This window comes from Mangifera indica, chromosome 9 (assembly GCF_011075055.1).
Source record: "Mangifera indica cultivar Alphonso chromosome 9, CATAS_Mindica_2.1, whole genome shotgun sequence".
In the NCBI taxonomy this organism is placed as follows: domain Eukaryota; kingdom Viridiplantae; phylum Streptophyta; class Magnoliopsida; order Sapindales; family Anacardiaceae; genus Mangifera; species Mangifera indica.
Window position 1 is genome coordinate 18,041,088 of NC_058145.1, and position 23,691 is coordinate 18,064,778.

The following is a 23,691-nucleotide window of genomic DNA, read 5'->3' on the forward strand; positions in this document are numbered from 1 at the left end:
AAAAATGTAGCTCCGTGACGACGCCAAACACTCAAAAAATCGTAACATAAACACGCCACAGTCACCGGAGCCCAATCCCTGCTGAGGGACATCCGACGCTCGATGCAAAGTGAAGGGATCACGTCGTGGAGTCCTCCCAGAAGATACCCGAAATATGTCCTCTCAAATAGTCGTAGCTGATATAGGGTCAATGTAGCAGTAATCCGAGATAATGCGGCAAGCTGTGCACGACATATCGCCTCTGCCCGGAAGTGTCTGGACTCGTCGGGGATTCGCAGCTCGCTGTCAACCCGTCTTCTTTTGCGAGAAATATCCTGAAACAATGTAAAAAATTCGTTAGACATGCGTAAAAACAAATATGTAAACAAATGTATAAACAAATGTATACGTGGAAAAAACATAAAAAGATGAAAAATATCAAATAATCAAAAAGGAAATGAGAAATTTTAAAAAACAAGATTTAACTGCCTGATAACAGTGAAATTCGAAAAAATGAAACTGAAATTCGAATTATACACGTTCAACTACCCTAGAATGTTAAGAAACGAAAAATCGATCGAAAATCTAGAAAATACGAGTTGATATATCCTGAAATGGTGAAATTCGAAAAAACGAAATTGAAATTCGAATTCTAAAAGTTGAAAAACCCTAGAATGATAACAATCAAAAAATCCTTCAGAAATCTGGAAAATACAAGTCCATAACTCGTAAAACGGTGAAATTTGAAAAAATGGAATTGAAATTCGAATTGTAAAAGTTGAAAAACCCTAGAATGGCAACAATCAAAAAATCCTTCGGAAATCTGAAAAATACGAGTCGATATATCGTAAAACAGTGAAATTAGAAAAAATGAAACTGAAATTCGAATTCTAAAAGTTGAAAAACCCTAGAATGGCAACAAACGAAAAATCCTTTAGAAATCTGAAAAATACGAGTCGATATATCGTAAAACGGTGAAATTCAAAAAAACGGAACTGAAATTCGAATTCTAAAAGTTGAAAAACCCTAGAATGGCAACAAACGAAAAATCCTACGAAAATCTGAAAAATACGAGTCTATATCTCGTAAAACGGTGAAATTCAAAAAAACGGAACTGAAATTCGAATTCTAAAAGTTGAAAAACCCTAGAATGGCAACAAACGAAAAATCCTACGAAAATTTGAAAAATACGAGTCGATATCTCTAAAACGGTGAAATCCAAAAAAACAGAACTGAAATTTGAATTGTAAAAAACGGAACTGAAATTCGAATTCTAAAAGTTGAAAAACCCTAGAATGGCAACAAACGAAAAATCCTTCAGAAATCTGAAAAATACGAGTCGACATCTCGTAGAACGGTGAAATCCGAAAAAATGAAACTGAAATTCGAATTCTAAAAATTGAAAAACCCTAGAATGGCAACAAACGAAAAATCCTTCAGAAATCTGAAAAATACGAGTCGATATCTCGTAAAACGGTGAAATTCGAAAAAACGAAACTGAAATTCAAATTCTAAAAGTTGAAAAACCCTAGAATGGCAACAAACAAAAAATCCTTCAAAAATCTGAAAAATACGAGTCGATATATCGTAAAACGGTGAAATCCGAAAAAAGGGAATTGAAATTCGAATTCTAAAAGTTGAAAAACCCTAGAATGACAACAAACGAAAAATCTTTTGGAAATCTGAAAAATACGAGTCGATATCTCGTAAAACGGTGAAATCTAAAAAAACGGAACTGAAATTCGAATTCTAAAAGTCGAAAAACCCTAGAATGGCAACAAACGAAAAATCCTTCGGAAATCTGAAAAATACGAGTCGATATCTCCTAAAACGGTGAAATCTGAAAAAACGGAACTGAAATTCGAATTCTAAAAGTTGAAAAACCCTAGAATGGCAACAAACGAAAAATCCTTCGAAAATCTGAAAAATACGAGTCGATATCTCCTAAAACGGTGAAATCTGAAAAAACGGAACTGAAATTCGAATTGTAAAAGTTGAAATACGCTAGAATAGCAACAATCGAAAAATCCTTCGAAAATCTGAAAAATACGAGTCGATATCTCGTAAAACGGTGAAATCTGAAAAAACGGAACTGAAATTCGAATTCTAAAAGTTGAAATACGCTAGAATAGCAACAATCAAAAAATCCTTCGAAAATCTGAAAAATACGAGTCGATATCTCGTAAAACGTTGAAATTCGAAAAAACGGAATTGAAATTCGAATTCTAAAAGTTGAAAACCCATAAAACAGAAGAAACGGATATAAAATTTGAAAACTACCCTATCAGAAACCCTAGATAAGAAAACTCTCAATTTACCCCCTCATGAAAATTCCTATTCTAAAAAGGTCCACTGTTATATGAAAAATTTCAGAAAAACCCGCTCTGTTCTAAGGAATCTCCCTGGCTTCCTAATATTTTAAAAAAGCTAAGTTACACCCCCAAAATTTGCTGAACGTGAGCGAATGCACTTGACATGGGAAACACTGTTCCCACGTCAGAGTGCCGATCACTTCGACAGCCATTTTCGGCCAAAATTTGGTTGTTTCGGCCTCCGATTTCTACATAAATCAAATCTACACGTTGTATAACATAAAACCCCTCAATCAATTCAACCAAAACAACCAAAAATCATAACATTTTAAGCATTGTTCAAATCGAAACCCTAAAATTTCAAATCGCAAATTCTCAATCAAATCTCAATAATATAAGCAATAACTTGATTCAAACAAGATTACGGGAGATATACTAATCTTAATTGCCATTTCTGGTTGCCGGAAACCAAGAAAATCGCCGGAATCTGGTCGAACGTGGGATGAACGTGAGTTTTGGTTGTGTTTAACGTGAGAAATAAGAAAAATTGGTTGTGTTTATATACAGGGGCTGTTTCGTAATTTCACCAAACTCACGTTTATGTGACCAATTTCAAAAAAACCCGAGTGGGCTAACGAATTTCCCACGACACCCCAATACTTTAAAAAAGCTAATTTACCCCCCCTAAAATCTGCTGAACGTGGGATGAAGTGCTTGACGTGGGAAACACTGTTCCCACGTCGGACTGCCGATCACTTCGGCAGCCATTTTCGGCCAAAATTTTGTTGTTTCGGCCTCCGATTTTCGCATAAATCAAATCTACACGTTGTATAACATAAAACCCCTCAATCAATTCAACCAAAACAACAAAAAATCATAACATTTTAAACATTGTTCAAATCGAAACCCTAAAATTTCAAATCGCAAATTCTCAATCAAATCTCAATAATATGAGCAATAACTTGATTCAAACAAGATTACGGGAGATATACTAATCTTATTTGCCATTTCCGGTTGCCGGAAACCAAGAAAATCGGTGGAAATCCGGATGAACGTGGGAGAGTTGGAAATTTTGAATTTTCTTTGAATTTAAACAGTAACATTAACGTGGGAAGGAACGAAATTTGCTGAGTTTATATATGGGGGCAGTTTCGTCATTTCACAAACCTAGGCATTTTGCTTAAACCTAAATATTTTGGGCAATTTCACTTAGACCCCCTTAATTTTGACTAATTTTTAAAATTTCCCTTAAATATATATATATATATTTACACATTTAGTTTAAAAGACACGGGAATTTAAGGCCGCAAATGATTTTTTCTGGAAGTGTTTTTGGAGTCATATCAACGCTGAAAAATGGGGCAGAGAAAGGGGAACGTCTCCTTTTATTATTGAAGCAGTTACTTTCCTGGAGGCGAATACTTTGCTGCTTCCTTATATAAAGAAAAGAAAACAGTCATTTTTTCTCGGGTTGTTGCAGTTTACATCTTCTCAGTTTTCTCTTCTTGAAATCGATTCTTTTGGTCAAAAAGGGAGAGAGCTGAACCTGTTGCTTGTCGATCAGGAAAGGAAGTAGACAGGGAGATAACTGACACGAGAAGCGAGGTCTGAAAGGACATGTAAAGTTACCGTCATCTTCTTTCCAGGAAGTCAGCTTAAATTACGTAGTCTGTAGGATGAAGAAGAAATAAAGAAAAAGGAGAAGGAATTAAGCATGTGTAAGTTATTTTTGGGTAGATAGGATATTGTGCATGCATCCACACTTACTACAATGCACCTGCACCATTTAATTAAATAACAGAAAGTATATTAATTAGTTTTTTATGGATAGAATAAGTTTTATATGATGTAGAGTGATTGATTTATGGTCTTGAATATTAATTTTGTAGACTGTTTTTCCAGATTAATTTTATGTGCATATATATATATATATATATATATATATATATATATATATATAAAATTTCATGGAATAATATAATCATACTAATTGAATCAATAACATCACTCATAATTGGAGATCAGTGGATGAGACGTTCTGATCTTGTGAATGTTTGAACCGTTTGATGAGACGTCACGGTTTCAGTTAATGAAAAAAATAAAAATTGTTATTAACTAGTTTTGTGATAATTATGTAAACAACATCTGTGATAGATGTTCGAAATTGAAGAGTATAAAGTAAGAGGTATCTGAGATAGATGCCCCAATACGTTGGCGTAAGAGACAACTGAGGCGGGCGTCCAACCGAGTGTGTCAATGATGCATGTGATGGTAAAGTTCCGTTGAGAATAACCATAAGGGATATCAAATTTATTCTAAAGGTTTACTGAGTTTTATAACTCATATATATTTATTTTGGGATGTTACAGGTAGGAAAAACAACGAGGCAAGCGGGGAGACGAGCGGATCAACACGTTGAAATGCGCTTTTAGCTACACTTATTTTTACTATTATTTTATTTGTTATTATGATATTTTATTTTATTTTATAAAATCTATCCATTCAAAAATTATTAACTTATTTATAATTTATGAATTTCTTTTGGGAAACTTTGAGACACTCATTGATTTCTAATAAATACTATGATGGTTTCTCACAAGTATCAAATTTTATGGCTATTATATTATTCTCTTCAAAAATAATAAAAAAAAAAATAATAATAATATAGATTGCTGCCAAGGGTATGTTCCAACGAGAGGTATTACAGTAGTATTAATCCTTGGCTTGTTCTATTGTATCTACTGTAATTTTCTGTGCAATGTCAACTACCCCAGATAAAAATAAGGGAAATTATAAAAAAGGGCCAAAATACGTCCTCATTAAGCAAAAATATCCAAATTCACTATTTTCAAGCAAAAATACATAAATTCACTATTTCTAAGTAAAAATGCCCATAGCTTTTTCTAAAATACCAAAATTACCCCTCTCCTCATCTCATTTATATAAACTCTCTCACTCTCACTCTCATTACATATATTTCTTATATCACTTAAATACTTACTTTCACTCTCATTTTTATTTAATATCAATTACAACGGGTTTATTCGGAAAGAAGAAATTCATATTTCTGAATTCGAATCAAAAAAATCAATTCGTGAAAACTATATTAAAAATAACATATTATGAATAAATAGATATATTGAAATACCCTAAAATGTCAATAATAAAAAAATTACTCGAAAATCTAAAAAAACATATTTGAATTTCGAAAACTACACATTCAAATAGCTTACGAACAAGAAAACCAAAAAATCGATCAAAAATTTTATAATTATATCGTAAAATGTGTCTAAAAAAGCATATTATAATTACAAATATCAAATTTGAAAATTACATATTAAGAAAGTCTAGCTCGGTCACAAACAAACTCAAAATCATTAAAATCGAAAATCCTAAATTTGATAAAATAAAAAAATTGCATAATACACATTGAAACAGTTTTATTTTGGCCTCTAGATTCGGTGCAATAGGCAAAGCTTTTTGTCATTATAGAGCTCGAAACGAGCTTCGCGTTGATATATTACAGGCTCCGTAACTCCTCCCGGATCAAAAATTATGGTTGTTTAAAGTCCATCTCATATAAACCCTATAGTTTTAAAAAAAGTTAATTTCCCCCCAACCCACCGTATACACAACAACAGCCCACTGTCATGTGGTAAATTTCAAAAAAGCTCACAGTGGATTGAGGATTCTCACACAGCTCTCTAATATTTTGAAAATACTATTAAGCCCCCTAACCCACTGTCGACAGTGGGAAACACTGTTCCCACTGTCAATTGTCGATCACTTTGGAACGAATTTTTGGCCAATAATTTGTCGTTTCGGCCTCTAATTTCAACACAAATCAAATCTACATATGCTATAACACAAAACCCCTCAACCAATTTAACGAAAACAACCAAGAATCAAAACATTTCAAGCATTGTTCAAAATTAAAACCCTAAACCGTAAAATCTTACTCAAATCTCAATAATATGAATAATAACTTGATTCAAACAAGATGATGGAAGATATTCTAACGTGCTGTGCCATTTTCGATTGACGGAAACCACGAAAATTGTCAGAAATCTGACCGACAGTGTGATGACAGTGGGACAGGGGAAAATTTCGAATTTTCCCCTGTTTTTAAACAGTGATTTCACAGTGGGAACAAGGAAAATTTGCTGGATTTATATATGGGCAGTTTCGATATTTCACAAAAGTTAGGCTTTTTTGCTTTAATCTGATTTTTTAGATAATTTCACTTAAACCCCCTTACTTTTGTCTATTTTTTATAATTTCCCGATAAATAATATATGTTAGTGTAGCTAATTTTCATTATAATATTATTGTAATGTCTCATTATAATGGAAATGTAGCTTTCAATCAGTTAACTTCATAATTGTAGTTGCAGATCCTGGCCGACAACATAAATCAGTGAACTTGATTGTTGCAACTGTAAATTAATTATTCCAAAGTTTGAACCAAAAGTCCACATTAATGGGTCAGTTCAATCTTTTCAAGAGTTGATTGCGATTCAATCTGGTTGCTGAAACGAATTACTACAAACACTACACTACTACGCTGGCGCCAACTAGCTGGTGGGCAAAAACTACAGTCAAATGAGAAGGGGTGCAAAAAAATTTCTTTCAATCTGGCCAAGCCTCCTTGTTATGTAGGACTTCTTTATTTACCTAGCTACTCAAAATATTACAGAGTTCATATACAGAGTTTTATGAACATTTTCTTTTTTTATTTTCTTATAACAGGATTTTGATGTTTAACCCGTTTTGAACATATAATCTATTATGATTATGTTAATATATAGTTTATCATAGTTTTGACTTTACGTTTTGTAACTAAAAACACGTTTGGACAGTTTAAATAACTCACACACTATTTAATCAGTCAAATTTTTTCATCCTTAATTGATATTGCACACATATTTAACATATCTATCATACTTTACCAATATAAGATTTGCCTAAGAGTTACACAATTTCCTCTTACAGTTGCAACCCAAAATGCCCAGTCAAATCTTCTCATCTTTAACCGATATAAAATGCACACATACGTAACATCTTTTTTGTGTGTTACCGATATGAGATTTACTTAAGAGTCTCACAATTACCCCTTATTATTGCAACCTAAAATACGTCTTGACAGTTTAAGGAGATCACCGATAGTTAACCAGTCAATCTTTTCTTTCCTAACTAATGTGGGATGCACACATGCCCAACATCTTTTTTGTGCTTTGCTAATATGAGATTTATTTAAGGGTCTCACAAGCACCCCCCTTACAGGGCACACATGCCCAAAATCTCTCTCGCGCTTTGCCGACGTAAGATTTGTCTAAGGGTCTCACAATCACCCCCTCAAGGGACTCACCATCTTCGTTGAGGTTTGTCATGTCATCACTCAAGAGACACACGAAACCGTTCTAATACAACTGAAACATATGCGATCCAATAGTTCAACTTACTGTCAAGATATTGTCCACTTTGGACACACACTCTATCATAGTTTTACTTTTGAGTTTTACAACTTAAAACCAGTGTTTTTAAAATCGGACCTGTGATCAAACTAGTCATCTTATTAGTTCACGGTTTAACTGGTTTGACTTATTATTAAATTATTATGTGTTTCTTGAATAGTATCAAACATTTACCATATTTTTTAAACATAAAACATATGAAATATATAAAATATAATTTTAAATATGTTAATTAAATAATTAACACTTTATTACATAGATAAAAGAAAATACTAATCATAAATTATTGGTTTTAAATAGTTTTTTCAATACAATGGATATATTGAATTTCAAATAAGTTTATATTTATATATAAACTGGATTAAATTATAAAATCTGATCGAATTGTAGACTGGTTCATGATTCAACCGATTGAACGGTTCGATTCAATTTTAAAAACACTGTCCAAAAAGCCTCTTGAAAGCTTAAGAAGCTTAATAGTTATTTAATTAATTAAAAAATTTTATTTTTAATTGATGTAACATATATATATATAGATTTTTTTTTTGGTTGTGTTATATCAATATAAAATTTGTTTAATGATCTTACAGTCGAATGCAGAGTTATTAGAGTAGGATATTTCATTCGAGAATCGACCTTTGGTAATGGGTAGTGAGTATCTGTTTGTTTCATTGTAATTTAATAACTGGGCCAGAGCTTGTTGTCAACATTAATCAACATACATGCATGTGTGGGTGCAGTCTTATCACCTTGCTGCTGAGATATTATTCATTGATGGAGTTGGGCCTGCTGGCTCGATCCACATGTAGAAAGTCACTTGAACCTGTGAAGTATTATCCGCTTTTTATTTTTTATTTTTTTGGAGTAAGCAAACTATTATACGCTTTGATACCAGGTCTGGAAATGAATGGGACTTCATTGGCAGATTACAGTATCTGCTCTTTCTGGAATAATCACTGTACCCGGTCTAGTCTAGCCTTTATGGTCAAGTCAAATAATTATGAGCTTAGATGATTGGAACATATTAGGAAAATTTCTGGTCAAAATTTTTGTCTAGGTTCTAAGTTCAATCTAATGCTGATATTAAACAGGTTAGAGGCAAAGGAAGCTGATGGAAATTGGCAAAAGCATAAACCATTTCGGAATCATGAGCGCCCAAGTTTGTGTTTCTGCTTTTGCTTTATGCCCTTAGAAATATATACACCAAAGACGTCAATGTTAGATTGGGTAGCCCTTCTTCTCTGAGCGTAAAGTAGGAGAAAATTAGTGGTTTTTTGCAGTAAAATCGTCTCTCAGAATTCTAGCAAGACAAGCACTAACAATTATACAGCAATTTTATCCGGGTGGGGTTCGCCGGTTAACAAAGAAAAAAAAATTTATACAGCAATTTTTACAGATCAGTAGCAGCTTCCCTCAGGTGATCCTGGAACTCGTCGTAAGATTATATATTATCAATGAAAATATTCTTTCATTATTTAACCAGACTAATTTTATCATCTCAAGCATTATGGGATGTCCATACATTATGGACATCTCTCTTATACAATGATGGGCATGTTGTTCAAATTTGATTCCATCGGCAAATTCTAAACAAAATTGATAAGCCTATTTTTGTGTTGGCCTTGAAAATTCCACATGGGTCCTTCTTTCTTGGTAGTTTCTACCCGCTTGAAAATGATTGGGCAAGAAAAAGTACTATTTTTGATGAATGTGTCCAATGGTCTTGTTGTCTTTGGAATAACTTGTGTAAGAAGGAATATAACCATCATCCAGGAATTTTCCTAAGAAGCCCATATTGACATTGTCGGTTCATTGACTTTACCTAAATAATTTCCTTCTCTTTATTTTAAACAAAAGCTCACTCAAAGTTTAATCCATTTCTTGCTGCTGAGTTTCTAAGCAATGTCTCTAAGCAAAGCTAACAACAAACCAGAGAAGAGGAGCCTAACTCCATTGTATGTTGAAAACCCACTTCGAACTATTGCTCAAAATTCATTATAATTTTTTTTTTTTTTTTACTTTCTTATCTTTGCTTTTGATTGCAGATTTAGTACTGGACAGGAGTTAGCAAATTTGGCAGTGAGTTCTGGGTTACTGGCGGAGTCCTGTGAAAAAATTTCGCAGCTTTATAGTCAGATCAACCACGATGAGCCAATAGGATACATAGTTGAAAAATCAAATTATTTTATCATAGTTTTTGGTACATCACCCTTTCGAACAGAACAGCTTGTTAAAAAACAAGAGTTGGTTCCATCAACTTCTCTTCCCCTGCTTCAGTTCTTATGCTCCGATCGCTGCCCATCTTTCTCCATTCACAGATCAGCAGTGACCCTTTTCCCCTCTCCGAATCGGCTCTCTGACCTCCAAACCAAGGTACATCTCTCTGTCTTTCCCTTTCAATTTTAAATTTTAAGCTAATTTTGTTGACCTAGCTATGTTTCTTCTAAGATTTTGCTTGCTAGCATCTTTGCTTGATTAGAAAGAAAGTTATATACTGATGTTTGTTAAGGGTAGTCTGGCTGCTAAGAGGTATACAGCACATGACATAATTTTTCATTTTTTTCATATTTTTCCTGATTAAATTTGACAATGCAATTGAGTTGCTTTATACTTGATGACAATCTAGATAGAGAACTTTGAGGGGCGGTTTAAAGGTCGGACTCGGATAATTATTACTGGACACTCTCTAGGAGGATCTGTTGCTTCTCTATTTACCTTATGGCTACTTGACAGCATCTATAAAAAAGACAATGAGAGGAAAGACAAGCAGAAATCAGCGGTAATAAATCACACCCTTTGCGTTACTTTTGGTGCACCTCTTGTTGGTGATAAAGGTTTTCAAGAAGCCATATCTTGTTGCTCATTATGGAATTCTTGCTTTCTCCATGTGGTTGCAAGGGAAGACTTGGTCCCGAAATTATTTATCTCACCGCATAATCCTAATGCCATTAACATTGATAACCAAACGGGTGCTTACATGCCTTTTGGTACGTTTCTGTTATGTTCTGCTTTTGGATGTACTTGTGTTGAGGACCCGGATGCAGTATCTAAATTACTGGAGGCAGTGACCCTTGAAAGGACTGGAATCCAAAATCCTAATAAAGCATGGCAGATATCTGACTATGAAAATCTTGTAAAGGATCTTATGTCTTATGTACCGATCAAAAGACTTTCACAAGTCGTTGAATTTAATATGGACACGCTTCAAGCAGGGATACGTTTGCAGCTGGAAGCCATTGGAGTTACAAGTATACAGGTACCTTAATATATTTCCAACTCATCAACTTTGATGCAGATTATTTTCCTGTCATCTGAAAGCATGATTCGGATTTGAATTCTAAGTTTATGATTAGTACCTGTAATGTTATGGTGATAGAATCTTCTAGTCATACTCTTTTAACATGTTTTTTGAAGCTCCTGGATCTCTAATTATTAGCCACCCCAATGTTGTTGGTGACAGCAGAACTCTGGCGACCGTGAACTGGTTGCAGAAATGGAAAGAAGGGAAAAGGATTGCCTGTTGAAGAAGAAGATAGCTTATGATCCCTCCAAGGAACTGAATGACATTAAGTTGCATATGGCCAAACTGGAATGGTATAAGAAGACTTGTGCATCTGCATCTAATAAACTAGGCTATTACGATAGCTATAAGAGAAGGGGATCATCACGGAGGGACATGGATGTTGTCACGTTTAAGAAACACCTTGACAAGTACTGGGAAAAAATGGTTGCTGAAGCTGAGAAAATACCTCAGACAGAAGAGGCTGCCTTCAAGACGGGATGGCTATACGGTGGGACAAATTATCGTAGGATGGTTGAACCGCTCGCCATTGCTGACTACTACAGGGACGGTGGGAGAGACTACAAAACTCATGGAAGACCTCAACACTTCATGAGGTTGGAGAAATGGCTAGAGGAAGCTAAAAAATTGGAAGCAAAGAAACAAAATGTGTCAACCAGTTCAACTGACTCCAAGAAACAAAATGCGTCAGCTCTTCTAACTGAAGATTCCTGCTTTTGGGCAGACGTCGAGGAGGCTTTAATTCAGTGCAATTCAGTGAAAAAAGGTGAGCAGAGTGAAGCAGCCAGAGAGAATCTGATTAAGTTTGAAGAGGATGTAATGAAGAAGATCGAGAACTATGCGGTATCTCCGGAGATTTTCTTGGAATGGAGCAGTTTTAGGCGATGGTGGAGAGAGTATGAAGAAATTATGGGACCTTCCCATAGTTCACAACTCACTCACTTCATGAAAAATGGCCATTACAATCAGTATGGCAATGGTTCATAGCTTCTGAGGCGAAATATGATTATAGTAAGTATGATTTTAGAGCAAGTATGATCCATGAATAATGCAAATGTGTGTTTGTAATTGTTCCCTACACTGCACTGAGAGGCAGTGGGTTTTATTTTATAAAATGTCAACGAGAGTGGAATGTTCTTCTTATCTTTCTTAATGCATCTGTACGTCTAGATGAAGCTGATAATCTGCGCCATGATTTTGGCATTTGCATTCCACATGCATTTAGAAAACAGAAAACATCCTGGTTCAATATCCCGGGACACATACTGTCATGTTCTGTTTTCGTTTTTGGCCTCTTGGTACCCATTTTTGTCAGTTTCCAAGCCAATGAATGTGTTATCAATACTATAACATTTCACCAAGCAGCACACTGCATTCATTTGTAGTGTCCAATTTCAGATTTTCATGTAATACTCAATTCCATTACGTCAGATCACACATTAAAACTAGGCAGATTCTAATCCAAGTCTAAGAATTCAGCACAATATGTGAAGAAATCGAAAGCTCTGTGAATTAGGATGCATCCTTTCTAAATCTAAGCCCCCCTAAGCTTTTACAAGTTCAATGAAATGCATGAGGTTACATACATGCGGAGAAGAATTAAGATTTGTTTATTTTGCAGGGATAAAAGACAAATCAGAAGATAACCTATGTCAGATTTGCATTAACATGCCTTGTTGGAGACAAACCTGAATGTTTAAACTAAGGGTGTAGTGCGATCCGAGCAGTGTTGGCTGGCTTGAACTCGGTTAATGGATGCTTGTTTTGAATAAAACTGAAACTCTAATTTGAAATCGGGCCTTATCCTGGCAACACTCATCCCGTGGCTGGTGGAGCAGACGCTCTCTCTCTCTGTGTCTGTCTTTCAGTATTACACAATCATCCAACGCAAGACCAGTTCAATAATAGGCTTCTTCACTCCACAAATTACCTCCCAATCCTAGCCTTTTTGACTCTTCAAAATACCCCGCACCACTCGCTTCACTGACACTACTCCTCCATTCTTTCTCAATCGTCAGCTCCACCACCCAAAATGGCCACGGCTCCACCCTCATTTCTCCACATCCTCATAATCCTTACATTCCTTGCCATTGTTTCAGATTCAAGACTCAACTACAACTACTACAAGAAGTCATGTCCAAGATTCGACCAATTCATGCAAGACACCATCACCAACAAGCAAATCACCAGCCCCACCACCGCCGCCGTGGCCTCTTCTTCCACGACTGCATCCTCAACGGCTGCGACGGTTCGGTTCTCATTTCCTCCACCCCCTTCAACAAAGCTGAACCTGACGCTGACATCAACCTCTCCCTCCCCGACAAAGCCTTTGATGTCATTGTGCGAGCCAAAACCGCCTTTGAACTTGCATGTCCCCACACCGTCTCCTGCTCCGACATCCTCGCTGTCGCCACCCACCCGTGATCTTGTGACGATGGTGGGCGGTCCGTACTACAACGTTTTGCTGGGTCGCAAAGATGGGAAGATCTCGAACGCCGAGTATGTTGAAGGTAATCTTCCGAAACCAACCACGCCCATGTCTTAAGAAGTGGAGCTCATACTATTGGCTTCTCTGATTGCTCTGAGTTTACAAGTAACATTTATAATTACACTGGAAGTATTGAGTATGACACACATTACAATTCCAGATTCGCACAGGCTTTACAGACAGCCATTGGAATAAAAATTGAAGAATCTCAAAAATGAAACTTGCATATCACTTTTTGTTAAAAAGTTACAATCTTTCTCTCATATTCCACTTTATCCTCCTGATTCTTTTATTATTATTATTATTAGGGAAATTTTAAAAACTAGGCAAAATTAAAGGGGTCTAAGCGAAATTGCCCAAAAAATTCAGCTTTAAGCAAAAATGCCCAGGTTTTGTGAAATGACGAAACTGCCCCCATATATAAACACAGCAAATTTTCACTATGCAATTCAAAGAAAATTCGAATTTTTTCCATATCCCACGGCAATCCCACGACGAACGTCATTTCTGCCGATTTTCTTGCTTTCCGGCAACCGAAAATGGAAAATAATGTTATCACATCTCTCGTAATCTTATTTGGATCAAGTTATTGCTCATATTATTGCGATTTGATTGAGAATTTTGGGTTTAAAATTTTAGGGTTTACGGTTTGAATAATGCTTAAAATGTTTCAATTTTTGGTTGTTTTTGTTGAATTGATTGAGGGGTTTTATGTTATACAATGTGTAGATTTGATTTATGTGAAAATCGGAGGTCGAAACGACCAAAAATTGGCCTAAATTGGCTGCCGAATGGATCGGCAGTCTGCCGTGGGAACGGAATTTCCCACGGCAGGACGAATTCTCCCACGGCAGTTGAATGAACAATGGGTTGTGGGGGGGTAAACTGGCTTTTTTAAAACATTGGGGTGTCGGGGAAATCCTTAGCCCACGTCGGGTTTTTTTGAAATTTCGCACGTTGTCGTGGGAAAAGCGAAATTACGAAACTGCCCCCCTTTATATACAAAGCAAAATTTCCCACGGCAGGTTCTGATTTCACTGTGTATTTCCACGAAAAATCGCAAAAGTTTCCTCTTCCCACGTCAATCCCACGGCGAAGGTCATTTCCGTCGATTTTGAAGCTTCCCGGCAACCGTAAATGGCAAAGAAGGTTAGTATATCTCCCGTAATCTTGTTTGGATCAATTTATTGCTGATATAATTAAGATTTGATTGAGAATTTTGGGTTTGAAATTCTAGGGTTTACGCTTTGAATATTGCTTAAAATGTTTGGATTTTTGGTTGTTTTTGTTGAATTGATTGAGAGGTTTTATGTTATACAATGTGTAGATTTGATTTATGCGAAAATCGGAGGTCAAAACTACCAAAAATTGGCCGAAATTGGCTGAAACTTGGATTGGCAGTCTGCCATGGGAACGGAGTTTCCCACGGCAAAACGAAATTTCCCACGGCAGCGTCATTTTCAAACTTAGTTGGGGGGTAAATTGGGTTTTTTTAAATCTTGGAGAGCTGAATGAGATTCATTACAACAAAGGGGGTTTTATGGAAATTTTTGATATAACATTGGACCTTTTTAATTAAAGAATTTTCATTAGGGGTTAAATTATGATTTTTCTCATCCACGGTTTCTGATCGTGTAGTTTTCGAATTTTATATTCGTTTTTTCTGTTTTAGGTTTTTCTATATGTATTTTTCAAATTTCAAATTCGAGTTTTCAAATTTTGGTGTTTTTTGACACAACTTACGATGTAACGACGTTATTTCAGTTTCGTTTTTCCGAATTCGAATTTCAGTTTCGTTTTTTTGGATTTCACCATTTTAGGTTATATCGATTCGTATTTTCACGATATCCGAATGATTTTCCAAGTATCATCACTTTAAAGTATTTCAACGCATAGAATTCGAATTTCAGTTCCGTTTTTTCGGATTTCACCATTTTAGGTTATATCGATTCGTATTTTCACGATTTCCGAATGAATTTCTGAGTATTGTCACTTTGAGGTATTTCAACGTATCAAATTCGAATTGTAACTCCGTTTTTTCGAATTTCACCATTTCAGGATATATCGAATCTTATTTTCATGATCTCCGAATGATTTTTCAATTATCGTCACTTTAAGGTATTTCAACGTTTAGAATTCGAATTTCAGTTCTGTTTTTTCGATATTCACCATTTTAGGATATATCGATTCGTATTTTCACGATTTTCGAATGATTTTCCGAGTATCGTCACTTTAAAGTATTTCAACGTATAGAATTTGAATTTCAGTTCCGTTTTTTCGGATTTCACCATTTTAGGTTATATCGATTCGTATTTTCACGATTTCTGAATAATTTTCTGAGTATTGTCACTTTAAGGTATTTCAACGTATCGAATTCGAATTGCAACTCCATTTTTTCGAATTTCACAATTTCAGGATATATCGAATCGTATTTTCATGATCTCCGAACGATTTTTCAATTATCGTCATTTTAAGGTATTTCAACGTATAGAATTAGAATTTCAGTTCCGTTTTTTCGTATTTCACCATTTTATGTTATATCGATTCGTATTTTCACGATTTTCGAATGATTTTTCGAGTATCGTCACTTTAAAGTATTTCAACGTATAGAATTCGAATTTCAGTTTCGTTTTTTCGGATTTCACCATTTTAGGTTATATCGATTCGTATTTTCACGATTTCTGAATAATTTTCTGAGTATCGTCACTTTAAGGTATTTCAACGTATCGAATTCGAATTGCAACTCCATTTTTTCGAATTTCACAATTTTAGGATATATCGAATCGTATTTTCATGATCTCCGAACGATTTTTCAATTATCGTCATTTTAAGGTATTTCAACGTATAGAATTCGAATTTCAGTTCCGTTTTTTCGGATTTCACCATTTTAGGTTATATCGATTCGTATTTTCACGATTTCCGAATGATTTTCCGAGTATCGTCACTTTAAAGTATTTCAACGTATAGAATTCGAATTTCAGTTCCGTTTTTTCGGATTTCACCATTTTAGGTTATATCGATTCGTATTTTCACGATTTCTGAATAATTTTTTGAGTATCGTCACTTTAAGGTATTTCAACGTATCGAATTCGAATTGCAACTCCATTTTTTCGAATTTCACAATTTCAGGATATATCGAATCGTATTTTCATGATCTCCGAACGATTTTTCAATTATCGTCATTTTAAGGTATTTCAACGTATAGAATTCGAATTTCAGTTCCGTTTTTTCGGATTTCACCATTTTAGGTTATATCGATTCGTATTTTCACGATTTCTGAATGATTTTCTGAGTATCGTCACTTTAAAGTATTTCAACGTATAGAATTCGAATTTCAGTTCCATTTTTTTGGATTTCACCATTTTAGGTTATATCGATTCGTATTTTCACGATTTCCGAATAATTTTCTGAGTATCGTCACTTTAAGGTATTTCAACGTATCGAATTCGAATTGCAACTCCATTTTTTCGAATTTCACAATTTCAGGATATATCGAATCGTATTTTTATGATCTCCGAACGATTTTTCAATTATCGTCACTTTAAGGTATTTCAATGTATAGAATTCGAATTTCAGTTCCGTTTTTTCGAATTTCACCATTTTAGGTTATATCGATTCGTATTTTCACGATATCTGAATGATTTTCTGAGTATCGTCACTTTAAGGTATTTCAACGTATAGAATTCGAATTTCATTTCCGTTTTTTCGAATTTAACCATTTTAGGATATATCGATTCGTGTTTTCACGATTTTCGAATGAATTTCTGAGTATCGTCACTTTGAGGTATTTCAACGTATCGAATTCGAATTGCAACTCCGTTTTTTCGAATTTCATCATTTCAGGATATATCGAATCGTATTTTCATGATCTCTGAACGATTTTTCAATTATCGTCACTTTAAGGTATTTCAACGTTTAGAATTCAAATTTCAATTCCGTTTTTTCAAAATTCACCATTTTAGGATATATCGATTCGTATTTTCACGATTTTCGAATGATTTTCTGAGTATCGTCACTTTAAGGTATTTTAACGTATGAAATTCGATCGATCGAGAGTTCTCTCTGAACACCTTCCCTGGAAGTTCAGGTTAACTTTATTTTTAAATTGTCATTGATTGATCTGTCTTTTCAATTATATTATTTATTTAATGATGTTTTGACTGTTTTTCAGGACGAGCGATTATGGTCAAAGTCAAAGAACAGCTTCTGGAGGCTTGTTGTAGAGTTGCGCGAATGGTTGACCAACGATATGAGTTGTCTATACTATATAATTTGATAAAAAGCTACATATATTTATTAATAACTAACACGTGAACTTGTTTATACCATTTTAGCATGTGGATTCCTTTTTGGCTTTATTACGTCGGCAGCAGGATGATCACCAGTCGACTATCTCACAGCGTTGGACGACTGCCCACACATTTTTCGGAGGCCATATTGAGATGGCCTGGAAGAGTTGGCAGACCACACCGATTGGAAAGTTTGAGTTTTCGGGGCTCTTCACGAGGATGGTTGATGCATCGTACACCCCGGGATTATTGTACAAACCATGGGGGATGGTCGATCAGGTAGAGTTTATATATATTTCTATTATATTCAATTGGTTAACGACAACGAATTGTAACTAAAATGTCTCATTGTTTATAGGTTTTCATCCCTATAAACTTCGAGAATGCACATTGGGTCGCCGGAGTTATAGATTTCCGTGAGTGATCGATTACGGTGTATGATTCAGATGTTTCATATTCGGGGAATATAGAGACTCTGGAGCAGCGCATGCGACCGTACATGACCTTTATTCTCGTGTTATTAAAGGCGACGACTTTTTGGACAGCTTCTAGGAGGACTCCACGATGTAATCCCTTCACTTTACATCGAGCGTCGGATGTCCCTCAGCAGGGGTTGGGCTCCGGTGACTGTGGCATTTTTATGTTGCGATTTTTTGAGTGTTTGGCGTTGGCACGGAGCTACGTTTTTCCCCGAGAGTCGCCTACCTCTATGCGTCGACGATTAGCGACACAGTTGTATTTTTATTGTATCGAGTAGCTCACGGATGTATATTTATCATTATTTCTATGTTTAGATGTATATATTTATTGTATTTTCATATGTATATGATATACTTTATTTGTGGTTATATATGAATGTGTATCGTATTTGAGTTCATTTTTTAAATAATCTTGTCATGAAAAAACAATAAAATCCTTATCTAAAAGTTAAAATTCGAATTTTAAAAGTTGAAATACCCTAGAACGGAAACAATCAGAAAATCCTTCAGAAATCTGAAAAATACGAGTCGATATCTCGTAAAACGGTGAAATCTGAAAAAACAGAACTGAAATTCAAATTCTAAAAGTTTAAAAACCCTAGAATGGTAATAATCGAAAAATCCTTCAGAAATCTAAAAAATACGAGTCGATATCTCGTCAAACGGTGAAATTCGAAAAAACTGAACTTAAATTCGAATTATAAAAGTTGAAAAATCCTAGAATGGCAACAATCGAAAAATCCTTCAGAAATCTGAAAAATACGGGTCGATATCTCGTAAAACAGTGAAATCCAAAAAAACGGAACTGAAATTCAAATTCTAAAAGTTGAAAAACCCTAGAATGGCAACAAACGGAAAATCCTTCAGAAATCTGAAAAATACGAGTCGATATCTCGTCAAACGGTGAAATTCAAAAAAAACTGAATTAAAATTCGAATTCTAAAAGTTGAAAAACCCTAGAATGGCAACAATCGAAAAATCCTTCAGAAATCTGAAAAATACGGGTCGATATCTCGTAAAACGGTGAAATCCGAAAAACGAAACTGAAATTCAAATTCTAAAAGTTGAAAAACCCTAGAATGGCAACAAACGGAAAATCCTTCGGAAATCTGAAAAATACGAGTTGATATCTCGTCAAACGGTGAAATTCGAAAAAAATGAATTAAAATTCGAATTCTAAAAGTTGAAAAACTCTAGAATGGCAACAATCGAAAAATCCTTCAGAAATCTGAAAAATACGGATCGATATCTCGTAAAACGGTGAAATCTGAAAAAACGAAACTGAAATTCAAATTCTAAAAATTGAAAAACCCTAGAATGGCAACAAATGGAAAATCCTTCAGAAATCTGAAAAATACGAGTCGATATCTCGTCAAACGGTGAAATTTGAAAAAACTGAATTAAAATTCGAATTCTAAAAGTTGAAAAACCCTAGCATGGCAACAATCGAAAAATCCTTCAGAAATCTGAAAAATACGAGTCGATATCTCGTAAAACGGTAAAATCTGAAAAAACGGAACTGAAATTTAAATTCTAAAAGTTGAAAAACCCTATAATGGCAACAAACAGAAAATCCTTCGAAAATCTGAAAAATACAAGTCGATATCTCGTCAAACGGTGAAATTCGAAAAAACTTAACTAAAATTCGAATTCTAAAAGTTGAAAAACCCTAGAATGGCAACAATCGAAAAATCCTTCAGAAATCTGAAAAATACGAGTCGATATCTCGTAAAACGGTGAAATCCGAAAAAACGAAACTGAAATTCGAATTCTAAAAGTTGAAAAACCCTAGAATGGCAACAAACGAAAAATCCTTCGGAAATTTGAAAGATACGAGTCGATATCTCGTAAAACGATAAAATCCGAAAAAACGGAACTGAAATTCGAATTGTAAAAGTTGAAAAACCCTAGAATGGCAACAAACGGAAAATCCTTCAGAAATCTGAAAAATACGAATCGATATATCGTAAAACGGTAAAATTCGAAAAAACGGAACTGAAATTCAAATTCTAAAGGTTGAAAAATGAAAATGCGTTTACAATGTAAAATATCCAAAAACCCCTCATATTTATCTAAAATTATTTTAACCCCCATAATGAGTGAGGAGAGTTATATAAATGAAGGGAAGGGTAATTTTGACATTTTAGAAAAAGTTTGAAATAAATAAATAAATATCAAAATGTCTTTATAATATAAAATATCCAAAAACCTCTCATATTTATCTAAAATTACATTAAAACCCCATAGTAAGTGGGAGAGTTATATAAATATGAGGGGAAGGGTAGTTTTGGTATTAAAAAAAGTCATAGGCATTTTTGTTTGAAACAGTGATTTTGGGCATTTTGGCTTGAAAATAGTGATTTTGGTTATTTTTGCTTAATGGGAGGGCATTTTGGCCATTTTTTAAAATTTCCCTTATTATTATCACCTCTTTTATAATATTTTTCTCTTACACTTCAAACCTAAAAATACAACCAAAGAATCTTAATACTTTCATTTCATCAAAGTAAAACAATGTTATTTAAATGATACATTATCATCATTGATTGAATGAATTTGATGATTGAATTCACGTAATATTGCTTGTACTATAACTTCAAAACTTAGACGAATTTTTTACAATCCACTTACCCCTCCCAAAACTTGTTTGACGCAATTTATTTCTCCCAATCCATATCCTCCTCCTCTTCTTCCTCTTTTCCTTTCATTGTCTCTAATATCCTTTTTATTTTTTTTGTCGTTTGTTCGCTCCCTCCTTTCTCGATTTTCTGCAGTATCTCTGCCACTTTGGCTGCCTTCGCCAGCCCCTTGAACCTCAACCCCACGTGACTCACTCCATACAACACATTCAGACAACTCGACCGAGTTGACTCACTCAAATCGTTATTATCTCTCAAGATATCCGCCATGCACTCCACCCCACCAGAGTCCAGCAATGCGACACGCCCATCCGGGCACGCTGCCAAGTTTCCCAGTATGATCAGGACCCGACCCACCATCTGGCCGGACTTCACCAATTCCAGTAACACATTAACCGACCCAAGTTTAACTAATTTTGTTCCGTTACTTTTGACGAGCGAAAGATGGTACAAAGCCAAGGCCGAGTCTTGCCGAGTCCGTTCACTCTCTGAACGTAACAAGTGCAGAAGAGGCGGCAAAGCTCCGAGGACTCCAATGGCGGTTTTGTTGCTATATTCTAGAGATAAACTGAAGATCGCACAGCAAGCGTGCTCCTGAGCCTCCGGAGATCCTCCCTTTAACACTTCAATCAACGGCGGAACGATCCCTGACCTTACGATCTTCACTTTGTTGGCTTTCTCCAGCGATAAGTTCACCATTGCAGCGACTGAGTTCACTTGAATGTTGGTATATCTGGAGATGATTAAAGATCGTAGGGCCGAGAGTAAACGCGTGGTGCAGAGATTGACCCGGGTGTCTTCTCTCGTTCTCGTGATTTTTCTTAGTGAAATTACGGCTTCTTCCAGTTCGTGAACTTGCTGCCTCTTAAGTTTTCTGACAAATTCTTCTTCTGAATCGACTTGAGTTTGTAGAGGGGTTAACGTTTCGAGCTCGGACGAGGAGGAAGAAGAGTAGCAACTGGGTCGAGTTGCAAGCTGCAGAGGAGGAGTTGTTGGCAGGGTGGTGGTGGTGGCGGCTACGGCGGAGTACTCCTCTAATGATGAACTGGAGAAGAATCGACCGGGACGACGAGTTGAGTCAGAGACAGCTTGACTGAAATTCTCTGAAAGGTTTTCTTTTTGTTCCTTTTTATGAGTACTCGCCATTAATGCAGAAACAAGCTTTTCTGCAGATAACATATCAATAGGTTTTGGAGGGTTTAAGGAATTTTTTTCACACCAGTTGAGAATGGTGGACTTGAGCGCGAGGTTAGGGATGACAGTGGAGAAATCTGGTGCGGTACCGTCCACTAAAGTTCGACAGAAGCCTAAAGTTCTACATGCATGAACACAGGCTCGTTCAAGGGTGTGACCAGAAGAAACTATAACCGGTTCAGCCATTAAAACGCCTGAAATGAGACAAAGAAATTCCTTGGGAGTCTGCAACAGTTTCTTCGACTCTTGTTGTTGTGTTTTTGTGGCAGTAATTGATGAAGACAGTCTGTAAAGGGAAATCTTCCATTTGTGCCTATGCCTTCTCGTCTCAGTCGACTCTGAGCTTTTCTTCTGAAACATCAATTTCATCGACTCCATATTTCAGAATTTCCGAAATGAAAAACAAGACAGGGGCCTCAAGTACGAACTGTTTTACTTTTTGCTGACTTATCCGTGAACCTGAAATCCTCCATGAATATTTGTTACGAGATTTCATGAGCAAAGATTGAGATTATAACACGCTAAAGACCAGGTCCATAAACGTGAGATTAAGCATGGATTTGAATTAATTCCTTTGTTTCAGGAAAGTAAATTTAGGTACGAAAATAGAATATAAACGGGAATTTTGACAGAAGATCAGAGAATCTGCAATTGAAAATTTAAGTTAAAGGGAAAAGACAACTCATTCTAAATGTAACACTCCATTATTGAATTAAAAGAAGTCTCTGGGTTCAACTTTTTTACTGCTTTTAAAACTATTCAATACATTATATATATCAGTAAAATGTACTTGTAATTAACAGAAAACTAATATGTAAAAATCACAGACAAGGGAAAAACATACATTGAAGTTGATGAAGCAAGAAACTTTGAGCTGTAAACAAATAAAGTAGTAAAAAATGCAACTTCTGTAATTTGGTGCTTAAAAGATGTTTTATTCCATTATTAGATGCCATCAAAAGAAATACTGATTTTCATTAGGGTTTTGGCTTTGTGTGGAGACAAGCCCTCGTGCTCAAGTTTTTAACTTTAGTTCCCAAAAGCTAAAGCAAAAGGGCAGCCTTTCTCAGAATTATATTATGTTTTTTATGTTTGCATGTACAAGACAACTAAGTCTTCCATAACTCCATTTTGAAACTATTGATATTGCAGAAATGCTTACTCACTAAGTTTCTTCTGCAAATAGAAAATATGGTTGATTTTGATTTTCAGATGACTTTATTGACTGTTTTAGGCTGGAATTTTGCTTCTTTTCTGAAAGAATTTGGACCCACTAATTTCCTAACTCTGAGCCTCTAACCTACCTCATTTTTTTCATTTAATAATAATAATAATAATAATAACTCTCAGATATTAATTAAACATCAGAACCAGGAGTAAATTCTGAGTTGAATCCTCACTAAGGTCTATTTAAATTATATTTGAATTCATCATAGTCAATTCAAACTTGTTTGAATGTTGAACAGTATTATTAAAATGCGTTTAGTGAGATAAATAATATCATTAGAAGGATGAATAATATAATCGGTAAAATAAA

The 23,691-nt window shown here is 35.1% G+C and overlaps 3 protein-coding genes across 4 annotated transcripts; 1 reads left to right on the forward strand and 2 right to left on the reverse strand.

Moving 5' to 3' along the window:
* The first annotated feature begins 9,558 nt into the window (after window positions 1-9,558).
* LOC123225838 (senescence-associated carboxylesterase 101) lies at window positions 9,559-12,208 on the forward strand. 2 transcript variants are annotated; one of them, XM_044650136.1, is made up of 4 exons: window positions 9,559-9,719; window positions 9,810-10,137; window positions 10,391-11,020; window positions 11,225-12,208. In XM_044650136.1, the coding sequence occupies exons 1-4, from the start codon at window positions 9,667-9,669 to the stop codon at window positions 12,050-12,052; spliced, it is 1,839 nt and encodes a 612-aa protein (XP_044506071.1). In that variant the 5' UTR covers window positions 9,559-9,666; the 3' UTR covers window positions 12,053-12,208. The 2 variants fall into 2 exon arrangements, with proteins under 2 accessions (XP_044506071.1, XP_044506072.1); XM_044650137.1 differs by having other exon boundaries at window positions 11,228-12,208.
* Window positions 12,209-12,555: 347 nt separating this feature from the next.
* On the reverse strand, window positions 12,556-13,803 carry LOC123225839. Its single transcript, XM_044650138.1, is given in 2 exon segments — window positions 12,556-13,275; window positions 13,278-13,803. Coding segments are annotated over 2 exon segments (276 nt in total). The 5' UTR covers window positions 13,465-13,803; the 3' UTR covers window positions 12,556-13,186.
* A 6,987-nt stretch (window positions 13,804-20,790) lies between these two features.
* LOC123225150 (U-box domain-containing protein 40-like) lies at window positions 20,791-23,041 on the reverse strand. The gene has a single exon (XM_044649022.1). It carries the CDS (start codon window positions 22,530-22,532, stop codon window positions 20,979-20,981), a length of 1,554 nt encoding a protein of 517 aa, XP_044504957.1. The 5' UTR covers window positions 22,533-23,041; the 3' UTR covers window positions 20,791-20,978.
* Between the last annotated feature and the right edge of the window lie 650 nt (window positions 23,042-23,691).

What these genes read in the sequence shown, in the direction of transcription:
- LOC123225838 (XM_044650136.1), top strand. Translation starts at nt 9,667, where the DNA reads ATGTCTCTAAGCAAAGCTAACAACAAACCAGAGAAGAGGAGCCTAACT. An exon ending in TCTCTGACCTCCAAACCAAG is followed by an intron (nt 10,138 to 10,390) that starts GTACATCTCTCT and finishes ATGACAATCTAG; the next exon opens with ATAGAGAACTTTGAGGGGCG. An exon ending in TTGGAGTTACAAGTATACAG is followed by an intron (nt 11,021 to 11,224) that starts GTACCTTAATAT and finishes TGTTGGTGACAG; the next exon opens with CAGAACTCTGGCGACCGTGA.
- LOC123225150 (XM_044649022.1), bottom strand. Translation starts at nt 22,532, where the DNA reads ATGGAGTCGATGAAATTGATGTTTCAGAAGAAAAGCTCAGAGTCGACT.